Source organism: Microcaecilia unicolor, chromosome 6 (genome assembly GCF_901765095.1).
Source record: "Microcaecilia unicolor chromosome 6, aMicUni1.1, whole genome shotgun sequence".
NCBI lineage: Eukaryota > Metazoa > Chordata > Amphibia > Gymnophiona > Siphonopidae > Microcaecilia > Microcaecilia unicolor.
Genome location: NC_044036.1, coordinates 283,491,835 through 283,511,070, shown reverse-complemented (window position 1 = coordinate 283,511,070; position 19,236 = coordinate 283,491,835). Strand labels below are relative to the sequence as shown.

Genomic DNA, 19,236 nt, shown 5'->3' with positions numbered 1-19,236 from the left:
CACAAGAAATTTAGTCTTATCGCTAACTTATATTTAAATTCAGAAACCCAGGATTCCAACAAATCAAGACAAAGCCTATTCTTAGAGACAATTTCTGGAAGACCAGTCTTGAAAGAGATATAGATTGTGACATCATCCACATAAATGAAAGTGTAGAACCCTGCTGCCTCCAGTCTTTCACCTAACGGAGCCATCATAACATTAAACAGGATTGAAGATAGCGTCAAGCCCTGTGGCACTCCGTAGTCAGGGTGCGAATTATAGGATCTGGGAGTTGATGTTTGTTAGCAACCAGAAAGAAGACATTGAAAGTAGGTTTTCAGAACTAAGGGACCCTTTTACTAAAGCATGTCAAGCCCACCGCAGACTTGCCAAGCAGCAACCCAGTACTAACATCAGGCCAACACGGTTGCAGTGGTAGTTCTACCCCCAACATGTGGCATTTGTGGCGCTGCTGAAAGTTTTGTAAACTTAATACTGCTGGGTTAATGTGGGATCCCTTACCACCAACTCAATGGGTGGCAGTAACTGCTCCTCCTGAAATGGCTGCACAGCAAGTATGAACTTTCCGCTCGGCCATTTCTTTTTTGGCCTTTTTACCCGCTGCAATAAAAGGGGCCCAGCACATGGCAAAAATAGCTTCCACTGCTAGCGCAGGGCCCCTTTTACCACAGCTTAGTACCTGTGCCAAACAAGACAATGCTTTCCAAACTGAGTATAAAGCATGGCAAGGAACGTATCACACACGTGTAGCATTCAGTTTTATCTCCGGCATTCTCATCGTTTCTGTGGAAGTCGAATTTCCTGTAGTGCTATAAGATGCTTTTAAACCTAATTACACTTGTACTTAGAATATTATTTCCTCCCAAGCGTCTCTGTCTATAATTTGTCTAAGTGCAATTAGCAAGTGGCTCTGAAACACATAAGAAGTATGCAGAGAGTTCTTTTCAATGTGGTTTTTCAGAGCTCTCATTAAAACTCGGTGCCAAAAATACTGGGGGCATCTGGTCAATCAGATTTCTACACTGACCAGTCACCTCAAGTTTAATTATTTTAAACTGTATACAGTGGCCTCAGGTTTTGCAAAATTTCTGAAATGGCTGTCTATGAATAGATTCAACCTATGCCATGTTTTCTACAGTTATATGACAGATCTGCAGGTCAACTCAGGGGGATATTTAATTTTCTTCTGATGAGATTTTACTCCTCTGTTTGAGTATTTGCTCATCTCCAAATTTCAGAGAATTGAAACCAGCATGTTTTTTTATGAGGAGGACCGGTAACATTTTATTCTATGGTACAAAATGCCTCATGGTGGGAGATCCATTGAAGTCTGTTTTCTAAAGAGCATTAAAATCAGTTGTTAATTCACATTAATGCAAAGTTTTAACATAGGCATTATCTGTTGATTTAACACCTGCTTTACAAAAGGGCATAATGCCTTTGATAAATCCAGCATTAAAACTGGTTTCAGCTTTTAATGCTGATGTGTTACAGCTGCTAGTAATGCATTGGTTTTTATGCTCACTGCTAACATATTAGAGGTCATGTTACTCCTCATGAGAGCTCCTATCCTGCTCTAACCCCAAGTCAAAATCAAGGGCCTCCCGCCATGACTTTGAGCAGCCCTTATCATAAGTAAAAACAAAATTTAAGACTGCCATGTCCTGCTCAACCTTTCATGTTTTTTCTTCCTCTCTCCTCCCCAGCCAGGTAACTACTTGCCAACCCCATCTATAGATATCCCACAGATGATGAGGGTAGGAGAGAGGATCCTCCTCCTCCTACCTTGCCAACTCCAAAATTAAAAATGGCTTCATGTGGGCCTGTGAGTCAGCAGGGTAGTATGGAAGTTGCCTTTTCCCCTGTCTTCATTAACGGTTGGCTATCTGTTGATTGTATAAGTGCTGGGATACCTATGGGTGGAGGGGGGGGAAGAGAGAGAGAGGGAGAGGGGGGAATGCATCCTAATCCATTATCCTTCCTTCCTCAACTCATATCTGAGTCTCTTATGCCATGACAGACTGGGGTCATTTAAAAAAGAAAAGCTATATCATTTTTGTCCTTGCCACATCCTTCACTGATAAAAGTATTTGTTATTCACCTAGGTTTGGTACATGGATGGATATCACAACAATCGTTTTGTCCGAGAGTACAAATCCATGTCTGATTTTATGAACACGGATAACTTCACCTCTCACCGCCTCCCTCATCCTTGGTCTGGAACAGGCCAAGTAGTCTACAATGGTTCAATTTACTTTAATAAGTTTCAAAGCCACATTATCATCAGATTTGACTTGAAGACAGAGACGATACTGAAGACTCGCAGCCTGGACTATGCAGGCTACAATAATATGTACCACTATGCTTGGGGTGGACATTCAGACATCGATATCATGGTGGATGAAAATGGCTTGTGGGTTGTCTATGCCACCAATCAAAATGCAGGCAATATTGTCATCAGCAAGTTAGATCCCAACACCTTGCAGATTCTCCAGAGCTGGAGCACTGGCTACCCAAAACGCAGTGCCGGTGAGGCCTTTATCATCTGTGGGACCCTCTACGTCACCAATGGTTACTCAGGAGGAACAAAAGTCCATTACGCATATCAGACCAACACTTCCACCTATGAGTACATTGACATCCCATTTCAGAACAAATATTCTCACCTTTCCATGTTGGACTATAACCCCAAGGACAGGGCCCTGTATGCCTGGAACAATGGGCACCAAGTTCTGTACAATGTCACCCTTTTCCATGTTATCCGGTCAGATGAGTTGTAGTCGATGCTGTCCAGAGACTGGTGATTACAAGCATAACAATATGAGGCAAACATTTATAAAATATAAATAAATACCAGCTGCCAAAACACAGAGCAACATTGTTACAAATATATGAAAACATCAGCAATCCATGTTTTTAGAGAATCAACAAGACCCATATTATAGACTGACAAAGCAAAACTACAGAATCATGAACCTAAAAAAGCAGCTGGAACTGCACTTAAAATAGACAAAAACATTAATTTTATGGTAGCAAATTCTCATACTAAAGATATAAGGCAATGACTGTTGGGCAGGCACCTCTTGTGGGAGAAAGGATTTCACTCTTTGGATTTGCATGATCATTTTCCTGCACTATGATCAGCCATCAAGGGGTGTGATTATTCTAATGGAAAAATACTAAACTGACCTAGAGGCTATACTTGAGATCCAGTGAAACTATCTCCAATGAGTTTCACATGCATTCTCTCACAATGGCTGTTTCTCTTCTCTGTGTTTTGTCTCTTAGATTATGCTGAGGGCCAAAGTAGCTCATGGATCCGTGTCTTAGTAAACTATTAAACACAATGGCTTAAGTATGTTACTATGAGTAGGAAGAGTTGTTGTGACCATATTGTTTGACCTTATGTATTCAGCAAATATATTGTATAATGTAAGTCTCTTATTTACCAGAGGCTCTTGGTGGCATATGTCCATCCAATTAGTGCACTGAATGTTGTACATGCAATGGAGTAGTTTGGATTTATAAATGATGGCATTTGTTTCTAAAAAGATAATAAAAATCAGTGTTCACTCTTACATGAAGGTAACCAATTTCATGTTGATAACAATAGAATAATGAAATGTTCTCTTCACTGTTACAATATCTTATTAGCATCATGAGACAATGAAAATGGTTTTGTGGAAACAGTGTAGTGCATCAGTTTCCTCTCAAATGTTGCATAGAATGGAAATATGAAGGATATTAGAATTTTTTTAAACAGATGAAAACTTTGTACTATTCACAGTTATCTAAAGAACAATAAAGTATTAGGATACTTCCATGTTTTCAAATATTTCTGTGTTGTTATATCAGAATGTCAAGACTGTGGCAAATAAAACAGAATATTTACTTTGGGGTGGGGTGAAGACTTCAGTTTACATTATTGAAGGTTGTTTCTTTCAGGATATGGCTGTACTACTCATTAATTTAATATGGGTGAAAAGGTCCTCACAATTCAAATGAACAAAGAACAGGAAATGTCAATGTTCCATCTCTAACACTCTCGCCTGATACAATTCTCTGTCACCAAGTCAAATAAATTGATAAGATTTCTTTGACTAGAGGTAGGTCTAGATGTGTACTTGGATTTCAACAAGGTTCTTGACAACTTATATATAAAACTGTGTACCCTTGGTATGTATCCTAAAGTGACAAATTGGTTAGAAACTTATTGACTGGGAGTAGGGGCAGCCCAAGGGAATCTGACACCTAGGTGAACCTTCAGCAATACACTCCTCTGGTGGCAACTTAAGGTCCTTCCCTCTCATATCCACCATCTCCCCTTTCCTACTCCTGTGTCCACTTTCACCCCTTCTCTACCTCTCCCCCAGTATCCAGCCTCTCGTTCCCTACCACCTTCAAGTATCCAGTCTCTCCCCTTCCCTTCCCTTCCCTTCCCTCCATCCTCTGAGGTGTCCAATACCTCCCATTCCATTCCATACTCCCTCCAAGGCAGCACAATTTGATGGGAAACATAAGTGCAGCAGGGAGCAGGACATGGCAGGTCTTGAGACATGTGGTTGATCAAGGCCTCCCACTAGGTCTTATTGAACCATGGTAACTGCTGCACCCCCACCCCCACCAACAGCAACAACAACAACAACAACAAATTATGCTCCTTTAGACTGTCAGGTTGGCCTTGAATGAGGACAAGTCACTTAACCCTCCATTGCCCCATGTAAGCCCCATTGAGCCTGCCATGAGTGGGAAAGCGTGGGGTACAAATGTAACAAAAAAAAAAAGCTGACAAAAGACAGTGGTAAATACAGCTCAGACTGATGAAAGGGACATTGTTACTTGAATGCCACAAGAATAGGTCCTTGCTCCAGTTCATTGTAACATTTTTGCAAGTGGTATTGTGAAAGGGCTCTCATGAAAGGTTTGCTTCTTTGTGGATAATAGAAAACCTGCAACAAGATAGACACCTGAGGCGGGATCTAGTAAAGAAGATGATAGTGTTTCTGAGGCTTCATTTTTAGAACTGTATGCAATTCTGAAGACCTTATGTTCAAATGGTTAAATCTGAATGATATCAGTCCAGACAGGTTAAGGTAGAAGACTAAAATTTTTAGTTGAGACCATGATATACACATAGGCAAAGGCATAGTATGGGTAGAGACAGAGTTATGATAGAGGTGCATATTTTATAAAAATAAGGGCTATGGGCCTTATTTTGTAAAGGTTATGCTCCTAAAATTTATGCTCCAATTTATGAGCACAATTTATGCTCATAAATGTAAAATCAAAAGAAAAAAAAACAGATCAAAATAATGCTGCCAGTCAACATAGCATTGTGAAGTTTGCTGAGTAAGCTTGGGAAGCACTTATGTAAGGTGGTTGTAGGACTACTTTTAGGGGTTCACTTTGCTTTTTACCCCTAATAGTTTTTTTTACCCCTGACGCAGCCTGAGGGCGAAACGTGGCCACGTAGGGTAACTTGTAATAAACCACTTCTTCTGTTACCCTCCTGTTCTATTTTTTTGTCTTTTTTGATCTGCTTTTTTTCTTTTGATTTGCCATTTCTGTGGCAGATCTTTGCCTTTTTTTTGTTTCTGTCTGCTCATAAATGTATGCACCTAAATTACAAGCATAATCTATTTTGGAGCATAGAGTATGCTCGTAAATTCAGGAGCATAAATTTTAGAAGCGTAAATTTAGGAGCATAAACTTTATAGAATAAGGCCCTTTATGTGTAAAGTAAATGTTTGTGTTAGCATTTGCATATTAATGGACTTGGTTCAGGAAGTCTATTGTATAAAGATACACTAGTACCTATCTTATCTTTATAAACCGGGTATCATTTTGAACATTCCACTCAGGCATCCAGTTATAAAATTATCCCCTAAATGCTGGTGATCCAAAATACAAGGCATGCAAAGGTATCATTGTGTTCAATCTAACTCTGTTCTTAAACTTCCATGTTAGAAATTCCTGCAGACTCTTTCCCTTGGTTTTGATCCTTTAACAAGCATGGAATTTGTTGAATACGGACTGCAAACTGATCATCAGTCTAGTTCTAGCCTTAGTCTGTGAACATTAACTGTGTATGCATCATTGCTATCGGCCCTTATTGACGTATGATATCTCCTTTCCTAAATGCATTCTACAAGGATATCATGACAACAGCAATGCGCTACAAGGACATCTGGTGAGCCACAATAAAACTTGTTTGCAAGGTCATACTATCATTCCATTACTCAGCACTCCTAGAACACAATGTTCAACATCTGCTCTAAAATAAATGGATCTGTGCATATCATCATGTTACTATGTTCCTTCTAAATACAGAGCAGGACTTGCAGTTCTTATAACAAATTTGAAAAAATAAACTTATAGGCAGTTTATTTAATGATAACTCAAATAAAGATTCTTGGGTGGTATTAAGTTTGGGTAAGCTTTAAGTAAAGCTTAGAAATAAAAGTTTTTTTTTAATTTGGCTTATATTAGAACTTAAAGCACTGTAGTATTAAGGCAGCTTAGATTACTTCTATGTGCTTTATTAATAATTATCATGATGTTTATTTATTTGTTGAATTACACCTCTTCCTAGCAAAGATGCATGGAAAACAATTTACTGAGGGGTTCTTTTACTAAGCCGCGGTAAAAAGTGGCCTGCAGTAATGTGAGCTCATCTTTTCATCAGGCGCTAGACCATTTTTTACCGTGTCTAGGAAAAAGGGACTTTTTTAAGGGGCTGGAAAATAGAAGTGCGCTAAAATTGAAATCAACACGCATTCATTTTCGGCTTGAGACCTTACCACTACCCATTGACCTAGCGATAAGGTCTCACGCACTACCTGCATGGTAAACATGTAGCGCGTGCCAGCTGCTGTTTACCACCGGGTAAGTGGTCTGCGGTAGGAAATAGAAAATTATTTTCTACCACAAGATTCGGCACATGCAAAATTCAGAATTACCGCCCAGCTCATAAGTACATAAGTAATGCCACACTGGGAAAAGACTAAGGGTCCATCGAGCCCAGCATCCTGTCCACGACAGCGGCCAATCCAGGCCAAGGGCACCTGGCAAGCTTCCCAAACGTACAAACATTCTATACATGTTATTCCTGGAATTGTGGATTTTTCCCAAGTCCATTTAGTAGCGGTTTATAGACTTGTCCTTTAGGAAACCGTCTAACCCCTTTTTAAACTCTGCCAAACTAACCACCATCACCACGTTCTCCGGCAACAAATTCCAGAGTTTAATTATGCGTTGGGTGAAGAAACATTTTCTCCAATTTGTTTTAAATTTACTACAATATAGTTTCATCGCATACCCCCTAGTCCTAGTATTTTTGGAAAGCGTGAACAGACGCTTCACATCCACCTGTTCCACTCCACTCATTATTTTATATACCTCTATCATGTCTCCCCTCAGCTGTCTCTTCTCCAAGCTGAAAAGCCCTAGCCTCCTTAGTCTTTCTTCATAGGGAAGTCGTCCCATTCCCGCTATCATTTTAGTTCATGCGCTATCTGGGCGGAACTGCCGATTTGGCGCATGCTGTACACACATAGGTCCTCTTGCACCTTTGTAAAAGGGCCTTTGAGTTTCCATTCAAAAATGTTGACAATGTTCACAAATTACATTGGAAATAAGACCCAAGGATTCACTTCCTATTTTATTTATTTATTTATTTATTTATTTATTTTATTGCATTTGTATCCCACATTTTCCCACCTTTTTGCGGGTTCAGTGTGGCTTACAATATGAATTAAATGTTGGAAATACAATTTGTTACAGATTGGTTATGGATTACATTTTGCAGAATTATGCGAAACAATTGAAGTGTCGTTAAGGAATGTAACACTGGAGCATAAACATTGAAACATTGGAAGGAAACAATGGGAGCTTAGAGGGCGATAAAAAGGCATACTCAAAAACTACAGAAAATATTGTCTTTGTAGTAGAAGGCCTCTTTTTCTCAATTTAGATGTCTAAGTCAGGATGTGCTTAGTTCCATCAATATTTTACAAACAGCTATACCAAACATGGGGCCTTTTGTAAAATACATACAGGTGCATGTATATGTGCCAGCATGCACAGCAGGCCCAGCCATTTTACATATATGCTGTTTGCACAGAAAATAAGCAGCACAAATCCAGCACTTCCATATGCAGCAGTGATTATGAGAATGGAAGAGTAGCCTAATGGTTAGTGCAGGGAGCAGTGATCCTGGGGAACAAGGTTCAATTACCACTGCAAGTCACTTTGGGGGTCTTTTATGTAGGTGCACTGGCGTTTTTAGCGTGCGTTAAAAATAGGCATGCACTAAACACTAAAGACGCCAATGTATTCCTTTGGGCGTCTTTAGCGTTTAGTGCATACTTATTTTTAACATGCGCTAAAAATGACAGCATGCCTACGTAAAAGACCCCCATAACCCTCCATTGTCACAGGTAAAAAAAAAATCACCTTAGATTATGAGCCCCCTAGGGACAGAGAACGTACCTGCAGATAATGTATATAGCACTGTGTACATCTAGTAGTGCTATATAAATGATTAGTAGTAATATTATGCACCTGCCATGTGCACATGGTACTGCTTCCTTATGGAACTGTCCAATTTTACAAACCTAGACATGTAAGTGTTTCCTACTAAGGCAGGAAGATATCAACATGGGCTACCATTAAGACGTGCTATTTTAGTATTAATCCCACTTATTACTAACTAGGGGGTCCTTTTACAAAGGTTATTACTAATGTTTTTAGTGTATGCTAAAAATAAGCATGTGCTAAACATTAGAGATGCCCATATATTTCTATGGGTATCTCTAGCATTTAACATTCACTAATCACAGTGGCTCAGGCCCACCCAGTAGCAGCACACCTATGATGTGGCTGGAAGGGATTGCCAAGCCTCATCAGCTGAAAACTCCCAACAACTGTCCCTCCTGCATACCTTGTAAATAACAGACCTTCGCCCGCAGCAAGCAGCAACGGATACATACTGCTCACACTGGCCCCACAGCCTTCCCTCTGATGTATTCCCGTGTATGCGGAAACAGGAAGTTGTGTCAGTGGGAAAGCTGTGGAGCCAGCAGTGTGTATTAGTTGCTGCTCGCTGCTGGTGAAAATCTGCTATTTAAAAGATATGCAGGACAGGGGGGATGTTTGAGAGAACATATGGCATGCAAGTGAGAGAAGGAGAGATCAAATCACCTGTAGGATGGGGCGGGGTTCTTCTGCCCATCCATCTTGGGCCCAGGCCCACCCAAAATTGAGTGTCTGGCTACGCCCCTGGTTAATCATTAGCGTGCCTTTATAAAAGGACCCCTAGGTTTCATTGTATAAAATGGGCCCTGGGCTAAAACAGCACATGTTAGTGGTAAAATAACCTATCTTGATGGTAGACCACTTTGATAACAATGCCCCTAAGTATTGAGGCTGCATTTTTTACTTTTCTTCATTTTGGAGGTGGAAATAAACAATAAGGATCCTTGTATAAAACTTTTGCTGAAATGAGCTTCTTCTTTTTTTTTTAATTCAAGGCACACATTGAGCTGGTGTAAAATCTGATGGAAAGTTATTCCCATACTTGTGCATTCCCTTTGTGAAATGGGGAATATACATGTAAATTGTATTCCTGCCCAAAACATTTCCTCTTGAAATCTCTGTATAACATGAATCTCCATTTAAAAAAAGGGACTTTCTAAAATCACCATATGCATATGTATGCAATTTACATATGGATATGCTTCTAATATACCCCGAGGGGCATAGTTATCATTGTGAGCTACCATTAAGACATGTTATTTTACCACTAACTCATGCTTTTTTAACACAGATCCCATTTTGAGACCTATTTACTAATAACTGAGGTTCACAATAACAGAACACATCTTAATAGTAGTCCATGTTGATAACTTTCTCCCTAAGTGTGTTAAGAAGGTTGTGTAACTTTGTAAGTCTAAGTGCTTTGAAAATATGCTTCTGTATTAGATAACCAGAGAGCTAGAAATCTTTCCTTTTGGGCAGGTGAATGGGATTGAGGGAAAGAAAGATGTTAAGGCTGAAGTTACGGTGAAAAGTGGAATTCTACTTGTATAATAACTGTACAATAGTTGAAACACTAGAAACTCTCCACATCCTTCCCCTCCCCCCCCCCCCCCCCCCCCCCACACACACACACACACAGATCCCTTTTATTCCAGGTCATTGCATGAATAAATAATAGCCTCTGAGCCCAGAGTCTTACTTTGCCATTTTTTAATGACTTAGAGAGACCCTTTGCTGGGAATAAAGCAATCAGTGCATGCTGGACACAATCCAATCTCCATTCTAACTCTGCAATAATGAATCAATAAGACAGGACTGGGGATGATGTTCTCAAAGCTTACAAAATGGCTGGAAAAATCAAACATTATGATTTCTCACACAGCATCAGTCATTGCAAACAGCTTTAACAGTATTTGATATTGCTGTAGGTTTTTTTCTACTATCATTTATTTTATATTATGTTTTATTTATGTAAAAGATTCATATCCCATGCTATCTGCTATTCTGTCTGGTGGGAAGGGATTTATCTTCAAGGCCTAGGTGTAGATTTCCTTCTTCACCATAAACACTCAGAGACAGATATGGGGTGCTCCAGCAAACTTTACTTGACTTATGCTTTGAGGTAGTCTTTCTTCCTTAAGGATGTACAGCATCAAATAAACACGGTCTAGTCACACATCTTACATTTCTTTTCATCAGTTGTCTGTGATCCCCTTCTCAGTCAGTTCTTTCAAGTTAGTGGCTTCCCAATTGCTGAGCAAATCTATTCCCTTTAGACTGAAACATCACAGAGTTTTTCCTCAGCTCTAGAATCCTCTTCTACACTGGCTCTCTCCAACTGGGAATTTCTTCCCCACAATGCTTTCTCCTGTAACTAAGCTCTTTTCTCTTTCTTGTCCCTTGGCTTATGACTCAAACTGTCATCACTCTTCTCTTCAGCAAAGATGGACAAGACCTTTGTCTTTCACATACACTTCACACAAGACACTAACTTTAAACTCAAGGGAGGATTCACAATGGGCACAAATTAATTAGGCCCAAAGGATGAGTTGTAACTAAAGTACTGGTTCTTTTGCCAACAAAACAAAGCAGCCACTGCCTTATGGTAGGGGTCTCTGGCTTCTATAGGAGGAGGCATAGCCATTGCACCATCCCCTTAGTGGATGTTGTAACTGCATATATTCGTCTTCTCTATACTAAGTTGGTATAGTCATGAAACCAATCCTGAAAGAATCCTTAAACTTATATTTGGATTAACTTAATACATTTTCTTGATTAGGTTTTAGGAGCATATTGATATATTAGGGAATCCACACATCAGAGATACTACTGTGCATAGATTAATTGGCACATTGAAAAAAGTAACATAAGTACATTGACATCAAAACTGAAAGCTTTGGACATTTGATAGGAGGTAGGGGGATGGTGCAATGATGGATTAGTATATAGTGCAATAACAGGTGAAGCACCTCATGTGGCATGCACTTTATTTACACTGAGCACCATAAATTAAAAAAATTATAATATGTAAAATTTAAATTTAAAAATAATTTTAAAAAGATTAAGGTTAATATGAATATTTGTTTACTGGTGACAAGATAACAGCATTTGGAGTTCAAACCAGTATTGTTGCATAGAGCCCAGATTTATTTTTTAGGCCTAATATTAGTTGCCAAGTTATAGAATGAGGGGGATGGTGTTTATCATATATATGTTATTTGAGTCAATTTTCATGCTGCCTAATATGATATATCATTTGTACCTGCTGGCATTTCTCTTATTTTTATATTTATTCTACAGTGCTTTTTAATGTGCATTATTTCTGATACGTTATCATGTTACTCTTATTTCTAGAATTCAATTTGCCATCTCCAAGATTACTTCATTGATTACATTTATGCTTATGTCTGATCATTTCAGAATTGTTATGCTATTAACAAAATTGTAAGTTTTATGTCAAGCTATGCCTCTGTACACTGCCTTGGGTGAATCTCTTCATAAAGGGGGTTAGTAAATCACAATTAATACATAAGTAAATAAATAAATATATGTCTCTTGAATAGGATACACTCAGGCCCCGATGCTCAAAACTCAAGCACTGTTCCGAATAGCGCCGTAAAAATACCGCCAGAACAGCACAGAAGAACAACACCCTAATTCTCAGTGTTAATGAGATGGAAATAGAGCTTTGAGCATTAGGGAGTTCAGCGGGAGGATTGTGCTTTGGTGCAGGAACATTGTGCTGGAGAATGCGCAGAAGAGTTCCATGATAAGCTAGGCTCCTATGCACATACATCTAGTAAAACCCAGATGCAAAGCACACATTGGTATCTGTTTTCTGTGGCTTAAATGTAAGTGTTTATTTAAATGTTTTTTTGCTTGGATGCTTATATTTAGATACAGGAAGCAGACACCAATATGTGCTTTCGCTTGGGTCTACTGTTTGTCACAACCAATGCTTAAATTTTGCACGGGCTTCCTTCTGCTTCCAAAGGCAATCAAACCCAGCAGATTTTGCAGAAAGAAGCATGAGAATCATGAGAAATCCTTTCCTCCCAACACCCTAATGCCTGATCCAATCTGGCATTACTTTTTGCAGCGGTAAGGCTGTTTTGTTTTGAGTGCTCTTTTCTGAGCATTGGGGAAGAATACAAAATGACCTCATTTACATGAGCTTCACTACATTTGCATGTTAATCTGCACTAGTGCCTGGTGTACTCCTTGCTTCCTGTGCTACGCCCCTCTGAATATTCTGCGCAGGTAAATATAGGCACTGGTATGGCACTAATGGCCTCTAGCACCTGTGTTTACTTTTGAGCATTGGTAGGGTTACCATATGGCTCCAGAAAAAGGAGGACACATTGATCCAGTCCGGATTTTGCTTCCATTGAAAGCAATGGAAGTAAAACCCAGACTGGCTCAATCTGTCCTCCTTTTTCTGGAGCCATATGGTAACCCTAAGCATTGGGGCCTATGTTAGGCCATATTATCCACACATCAGCCCTTTAGCTGTTGCTCATTTATTGGGCATAAGACACAATTCTTTCTACAATTCTTATTTTGCATTGCATTGGATAAGTAGCATAGTTGTCCCTAGACAATGGACCTACCCATATATGGTACATACTGTGCCAGTGATTCTCAACACAGTCCCAGGAGTTATCCAGTCAATTGGGTTTTTAGGATATTCACAGTGAGTATGCATGACATAGATTTGAATACAGTAGAGGCAGTGCATTCAAATCTGTTTCATGCATATATATTGTGGATAGCCTTGAAGCCAGACTGGTTGGACAGGCCCCAAGGACTGGGTTAAGAGCCTTTGGTCTACAGTATTGCTCAACTTTTTCTCCATTTGGTTTCCTGGTCCTGAATTGACTTGGCCATATCCTAAAAAAGAACCTAAGTGGTCTCATAAAATCCTTTACAACATTAATCTGGATAATTCTTCATTAGTTTTTAAAAACTATCAGTCTTTATAAAGAATGTAGATTTTTCAAGGATTGGTGTGTGTGTGTGGATATACATATATCTCTTATTGCATGGCTACAGTTAAAAGCTATTTTTATCACCCCTCTGCAGCTCCAAGACCCCTGAAGCCATGGGAAATGAGAGCATAAATCTACTATCTGCTATAATTTATAGTCTTCTGGTCAGGTTCCACTACTGAGTTGCCTCCTTTAATTAATTTCCAGACCAGCCTTATCTCAGTTCAGTGCAGTTTGTCTCATTTAGGGATTCTCTACTTCTTCTTTTTGTTAAATTGGCTGTGGCACACCATAATAAAAAAAGAAAAATGATGGTTATGAAGAGTCTTTCAAAGTGGATGACATTACCTAAAGAGAGGCTCCTCTAGAAGGAGACATTCAATTAAATGCTTATTGCTTTGCTGCACCTTCAAGCACTAAATTGGAATCCCGGTAGTGGGGCTAAGGGTGTTGAACTGTTGCCATGGAGTCATTTCCTGGGGTCCTGACGTGCATCCATGGTCTTCTATATCTGCCCAAGACACAGCATTCATTTGGTTTCACCTTACAAAGGAACCATAAAAGAAACGTGTAGAATTTGAAATGGAAGTTATTGAGTAGCAGGCAACATAAGTTTCTGGCTAGGCTGCCATATTTTGAAGATGCCTAATACTTGATCCAGAGAACATCCTGCTCCTACTCGCTGTAGGGCTATATGCCAGTGCTGCTTGAAAGACACACTGCTGTGGTCCTTTGGCCCAACCTCTCTCCTAGTCTTCTGATATCTAAGGGGTCTCCTTGCTTTCTAAGTTTGCTGTGGAATAAGACAAGGATTGGAAAAAAATAAGCCAGTTGAATGTGTAATTGCAGTCTAGTTCTGTGATTGTGTATGTACAGTGAAGAATTTCCCTTCAAAATCTTCTACCATTAACCATCTCTTCTACTGTCACACTGAAGCTCAGCTTCAGAGCTAGTATTGATTTATGGTTGTTGCTGGAATGGTGACAACATTTGCTGGTTACAAAGGAATCCAAGGGTCAATATTTCTCAAAGCACTGATGACAATAATGGTGTAGCTGAGGCTGCCACAGACCTCGACAAATTAGATTATGACTCTTCCAACTTCTGCCAGTGATGTTGGGCATTCAATCGTTATGTGTCAGTGCAGTTCTTGATACACATAACCATAAAATAATAGGCTCAAACACAAAATATATTTCATTTTTTACAGTCTACTCTAAAAAAAATTTTTTTTAGCTAAACAAAATCACATAGCTAGGGCTAGCTATTTTAGCTAAATCAATTACTGCTGTTCATCTAATGAAATGTCTGATATGCCTCCAAGATAAAATAGCAAGCTATATTTTGTGAGATATTGAGATTCCTGCTATCTGGTGAAAGCGTGAAGCTGCAGTGGGATTTTACCAGGATGAGCTCAGTCTGTCCCGTATGATATGGAGATGTCATATCATGTTACACTTGCCTCTTATCCCATTGGTTTCATTTGATTTGATTTTCCTTGCCCTTTGCAATGCAACAGAGCAGGTCATATTTCTAATATGGGCAACACATTTTAGATAGAGTGTAGAAATTGGAATTGAGATTTCAAGGTCGGGTGGTGTCCATTTCCGGTAGTATTTTTAGAAAAGAGTCTGCCCACATAGGATTTTATTCTAAAATTATAGCTACGTCATGCAGGGTTCCACGTTAGGAGTCACCGACCAAGAAAGGGATCTGGGTGTCATCAATGATGGTACGTTGAAACCTTCTGCTTAGTGTGCTTCTGCGGCTAAGAAAGCAAATAGAATGTTAGGTATTATTAGGAAAGGAATGGAAAACAAAAATGAGGACATTATAATGTCTTTGTATCCATCCATGGTGCGACCACACCTTGAATATTATGTTCAATTCTGGTCGCTGCATCTCAAAAAAACATATAGTGGAATTAGAAAAGGTGCAGAGAAGGGCGACAAAAATGATAAAAGGGATGGGGTGACTTCCCTATGAGGAAAGGCTAAAGTGGCTTGGACTCTTCAGCTTGGAACTGAGGGGAGATATGATAGAAGTCTATAAAATAATGAGTGGAGTGGAAAGGGTAGACGTGAAGCATCTGTTTACTCTTTCCAAAAATACTAGGACTAGGGGGCATTCAATGAAGCTACAAAGTAGTAAATTTAAAACTAATCTGAAAAACCTTTCTTCACTCAACGAGTAATTAAACTCTGGAATTTGTTCAATGGGCCAGGAAAAGGGCCTGCGCTAAAACTGAAACAGCGTGTGCCTATTTACGGCCTGAGCCCTTAACACCACCCATTGATCTAGTGGTAAGGGCTTTACATGTGGACAAACCTTTCTAGAAAGATGCTCTTAATATCACAGTATCTTACAGCATATACTATAGCTCACTAACAATAACGACGTTATGAGTGTATGTGTATCTGCCTATATATATATATAAACTTATGTGAGCAAAAAGGTCTTCACACTTCTTGCAGAATAGAAATTTCATACATAGGAACCTTCTAATATTCTTTCAATATATTTTTACATGAGAAATAAAATACAGCTCTTGGAACTCTATGGCTCCAGAAATATTAACTGAGCCATCAATCAAATGCTGGCCCATGGGAGGGTGAACTAAGAATAGTGCATTTGCAGTTACCAGGAATCATTGCTCTCATAATATATTGCATTCTGCATATATGGAAAGATCTAGATGGCATTGACTGCCTCTCAATATTAGGAAACACAGAAGGCAAAACTGCTATTTGATCACTTACCTTGAATTAAATCCCTTTTAAGGGAATGGATAATACATCTGTAACAAACATCAGGGTGAAGAATCATGGAAAAGAATATGGTATCATTTTTTACCATACAGTCCTTAGTTCAGTCATCATACACTGCACTATGCACAATGGTAGCAGTTGAAGAACGGCATGCAGTCATTTGCCAGCTGCTGTCAAACATAGCAGCCAGTGATATCAAGTTGGTAGCTATCCAGCTTCAAGCTGGTCCCACATATCCTATAAGCAGAGCATGCTAGATTAAGAGGTTTCATTATTGTACAACGTTTTCCTAAGGGCGGAGAATTTTTAGAATATTTGTGATGGAGGCAGTGTTGTGATCTGACCTAGGGAGACTTTTGCTCGGTCCTGAAGCACTGTGGCCCCTGTAGTGCTGAATGCAAGTGGAGAATGCAGGACTGCAAATAACATTTGGACTGGCCAAATATATCCCTCCAGAAATTGTGTCATACAATTAATCACTGCCATCATTACACAGATCACTGAAATGCAATACTTAGAAATAAGAGTTTCAGTGTAGAAGGTATACACAATAAAAACAAAGGGACGTGCTACTTACATATATGAGTTTTGACAATCCCATCACCTTCCTTTGCTGGTGGTTGTCTCACTAAAGCTGTAATAGCAGAAAGTTACTACTACTACTATTTAGTATTTCTATAGCGCTACAAGGCGTACGCAGCGCTGCACAAACATAGAAGAAAGACAGTTCTGCTGTGGAATGGAACAAGGCTGAGCTGTCATTCTCCTGAAAAACAGCCAGTTCTCTTCAGTATCATTGATGGCAATTCCTACACCAGATGCAATGAGGAACAAGACTATGATTTGTCGAGGACATCTAGGATGTGGATTTTCTGCTTGAAGCCAAAGATAGATGAATGGCTAACAAAAGTGTCAGAAGAAAAGTGGCTTTAAATTGGTGAAGTCATGGTCACTAGATACATGATAAAGTGTGACACAATGGATTGTTTCTGCTCGGATAACAACCTGGAAATCTCACAGGAAATGTTGATGCCAACACTTCATTGGGCACTGACTGGAGCACCAGTCAAAACGAGGATCTTTATTTTCAAATGTTCCATCAAACCTCCAAAATATGGCAGCATTCCTCTCAAAGCACTTAAATCTGACTGGCTTTAGCTAAGCCTAATATAAAGCTATTCAAGTATTTAACAATTCCAATCTCCTTCCTCCCAGTTCATTCCCTGCATAATTTGTTCAATGACTGGCAACTGTGCAAGTGACAACTATGTAATGACAGACAATCTGGATTCCAACTAATAATCCAGGCATGTTGACAGAGCTAGGCAACTTAGATGTGATAGAAAAAAACATTTAATAGGAAGATAACCAGAACATTAGGTGACAGACAAAGAGTATTAGGCAATAATGCATGGTGGGAGATAGATTGTCCTATGTCTCGCATTTCATATCTCCATTATTTTAATGTGCAGTACACTATTTTTATATGTCTTTGTGCTGACAAATCATTTTTTTTATTAACAGATAAACTGAGGCACTCTAAGCCTGACTGTGGCAGTTGCCATCCTGATATATTAGGACATGCTTGCCAGATTTCTATCCATTAACAGAACCCTGTTAAATCATCAACAGATGCGGAGCAAAATGCATTTTAGATATATATTTAAATTGAGATTTATCCTTTCTACAACAATGCTTAGTGAGAGACAAAATAAATATATACATGAACATAAAACTAAAGGTACTGGGCATACATGGCCACCATAACCATTAGGGAGACTATGCAACTGCCTAGAGTGGCAGCTTCTTGGAGTCAGCAAACAGGAGCTGCAGTCGAAGCAAAACAATAGGTCCTGATAGCCACACAAACTCAAAGAACCATCAATGGACAAGTTTCTAATTGCCCATTTACTCAGGGAAATTGTTTTTGGAAATTGCCCTTATGAATGCATGTGTGTGTGTGTGTAAACTTTTTATGAGTTTCTGGAGTCCAATGGATTGTAGCATGTTTAACTAGAGGCTGTTTTTTTTTTTCAAACAAATCTGATTAATTTCTTTGACTGGATGACCAGAAAGTTAAACTGAGGGAAAGCACTGGATATGGTGTACTTAAATTTTAGCACAGCCTTTGACACAGTTCCACATAGATGACTTTGAGTGACCTCATATGGGCCCTAAAGTGACTGACTAGGTTAGGAACTGGTTGAGTGGAAGGTAAGAGAGGGTAGTGGTAAAAAGATTTTACTCTGAGGAAAGGGATATTACCAGTGGTGTGTTGCAAGATTGGTTCGCTGGGTCTAGAATTTGGTAGCTAAAATTTAATAAACTGCACACTTGGGTATCTATATTTTTCTGTTTCTGTTTAACAAACTCTTCCAAATAAATAAGAAACTTTTACTTATTTTCATTTAGTCTTTTATTTGCTTCCTTTATTATTAAATATTCCAAACTTTCTCCATTACCAAAATATGATCATTATACATTCTGTTCTTTGCACTTCAATAAAAATATTGTCTTCTTTTCTTTTTAACAAACTTCATGTTAACAGATTGAGTCCTGTGATATCCTGTGTTATGGGTTAATGTGTTGTTTCTGAATCCTTGAAAACACTGATAAAAGAGGCAAATGATAGGAAAAAGCTTCATACACCCATTGCTCTACTCGGTATTCACACCGGAATCAATGTAATAACTTGGAGCAGTGCGGTAAAAAGTAATCATGAGTTTAAAAAACCTCTCGCTGTGTTGGCCTCAAAAGGGTATCAACAAAGCTAAACAGTACAATTTAATTCAAAAAATGACTTATCAGTGCTGTCAGCTGTGGGCTGTTGCGCTGCTACTTTTCACAGGGTGAGGTCTCGATGGACCCGTTTCGCGTAGGCTTTATCAAGAGTCCTCACAATCAACCCCAGAAAAATAACGTCCTACGGCATGCCGGCA

At 39.2% G+C, this 19,236-nt stretch overlaps 1 protein-coding gene across 2 annotated transcripts in view; it reads left to right on the top strand.

The window, feature by feature from the left end:
- OLFM1 (olfactomedin 1) overlaps positions 1-3,782 on the top strand; it is an 87,059-nt gene extending 83,277 nt beyond the window's left edge. For both annotated transcript variants that reach the window (XM_030207657.1, XM_030207656.1), the window contains exon 6: positions 2,109-3,782. In XM_030207657.1, coding sequence (XP_030063517.1) covers positions 2,109-2,783 — 675 coding nt within the window. In that variant the 3' untranslated portion in view covers positions 2,784-3,782. The remainder of the gene's footprint in view (positions 1-2,108) is intronic.
- Positions 3,783-19,236: the final 15,454 nt, after the last annotated feature.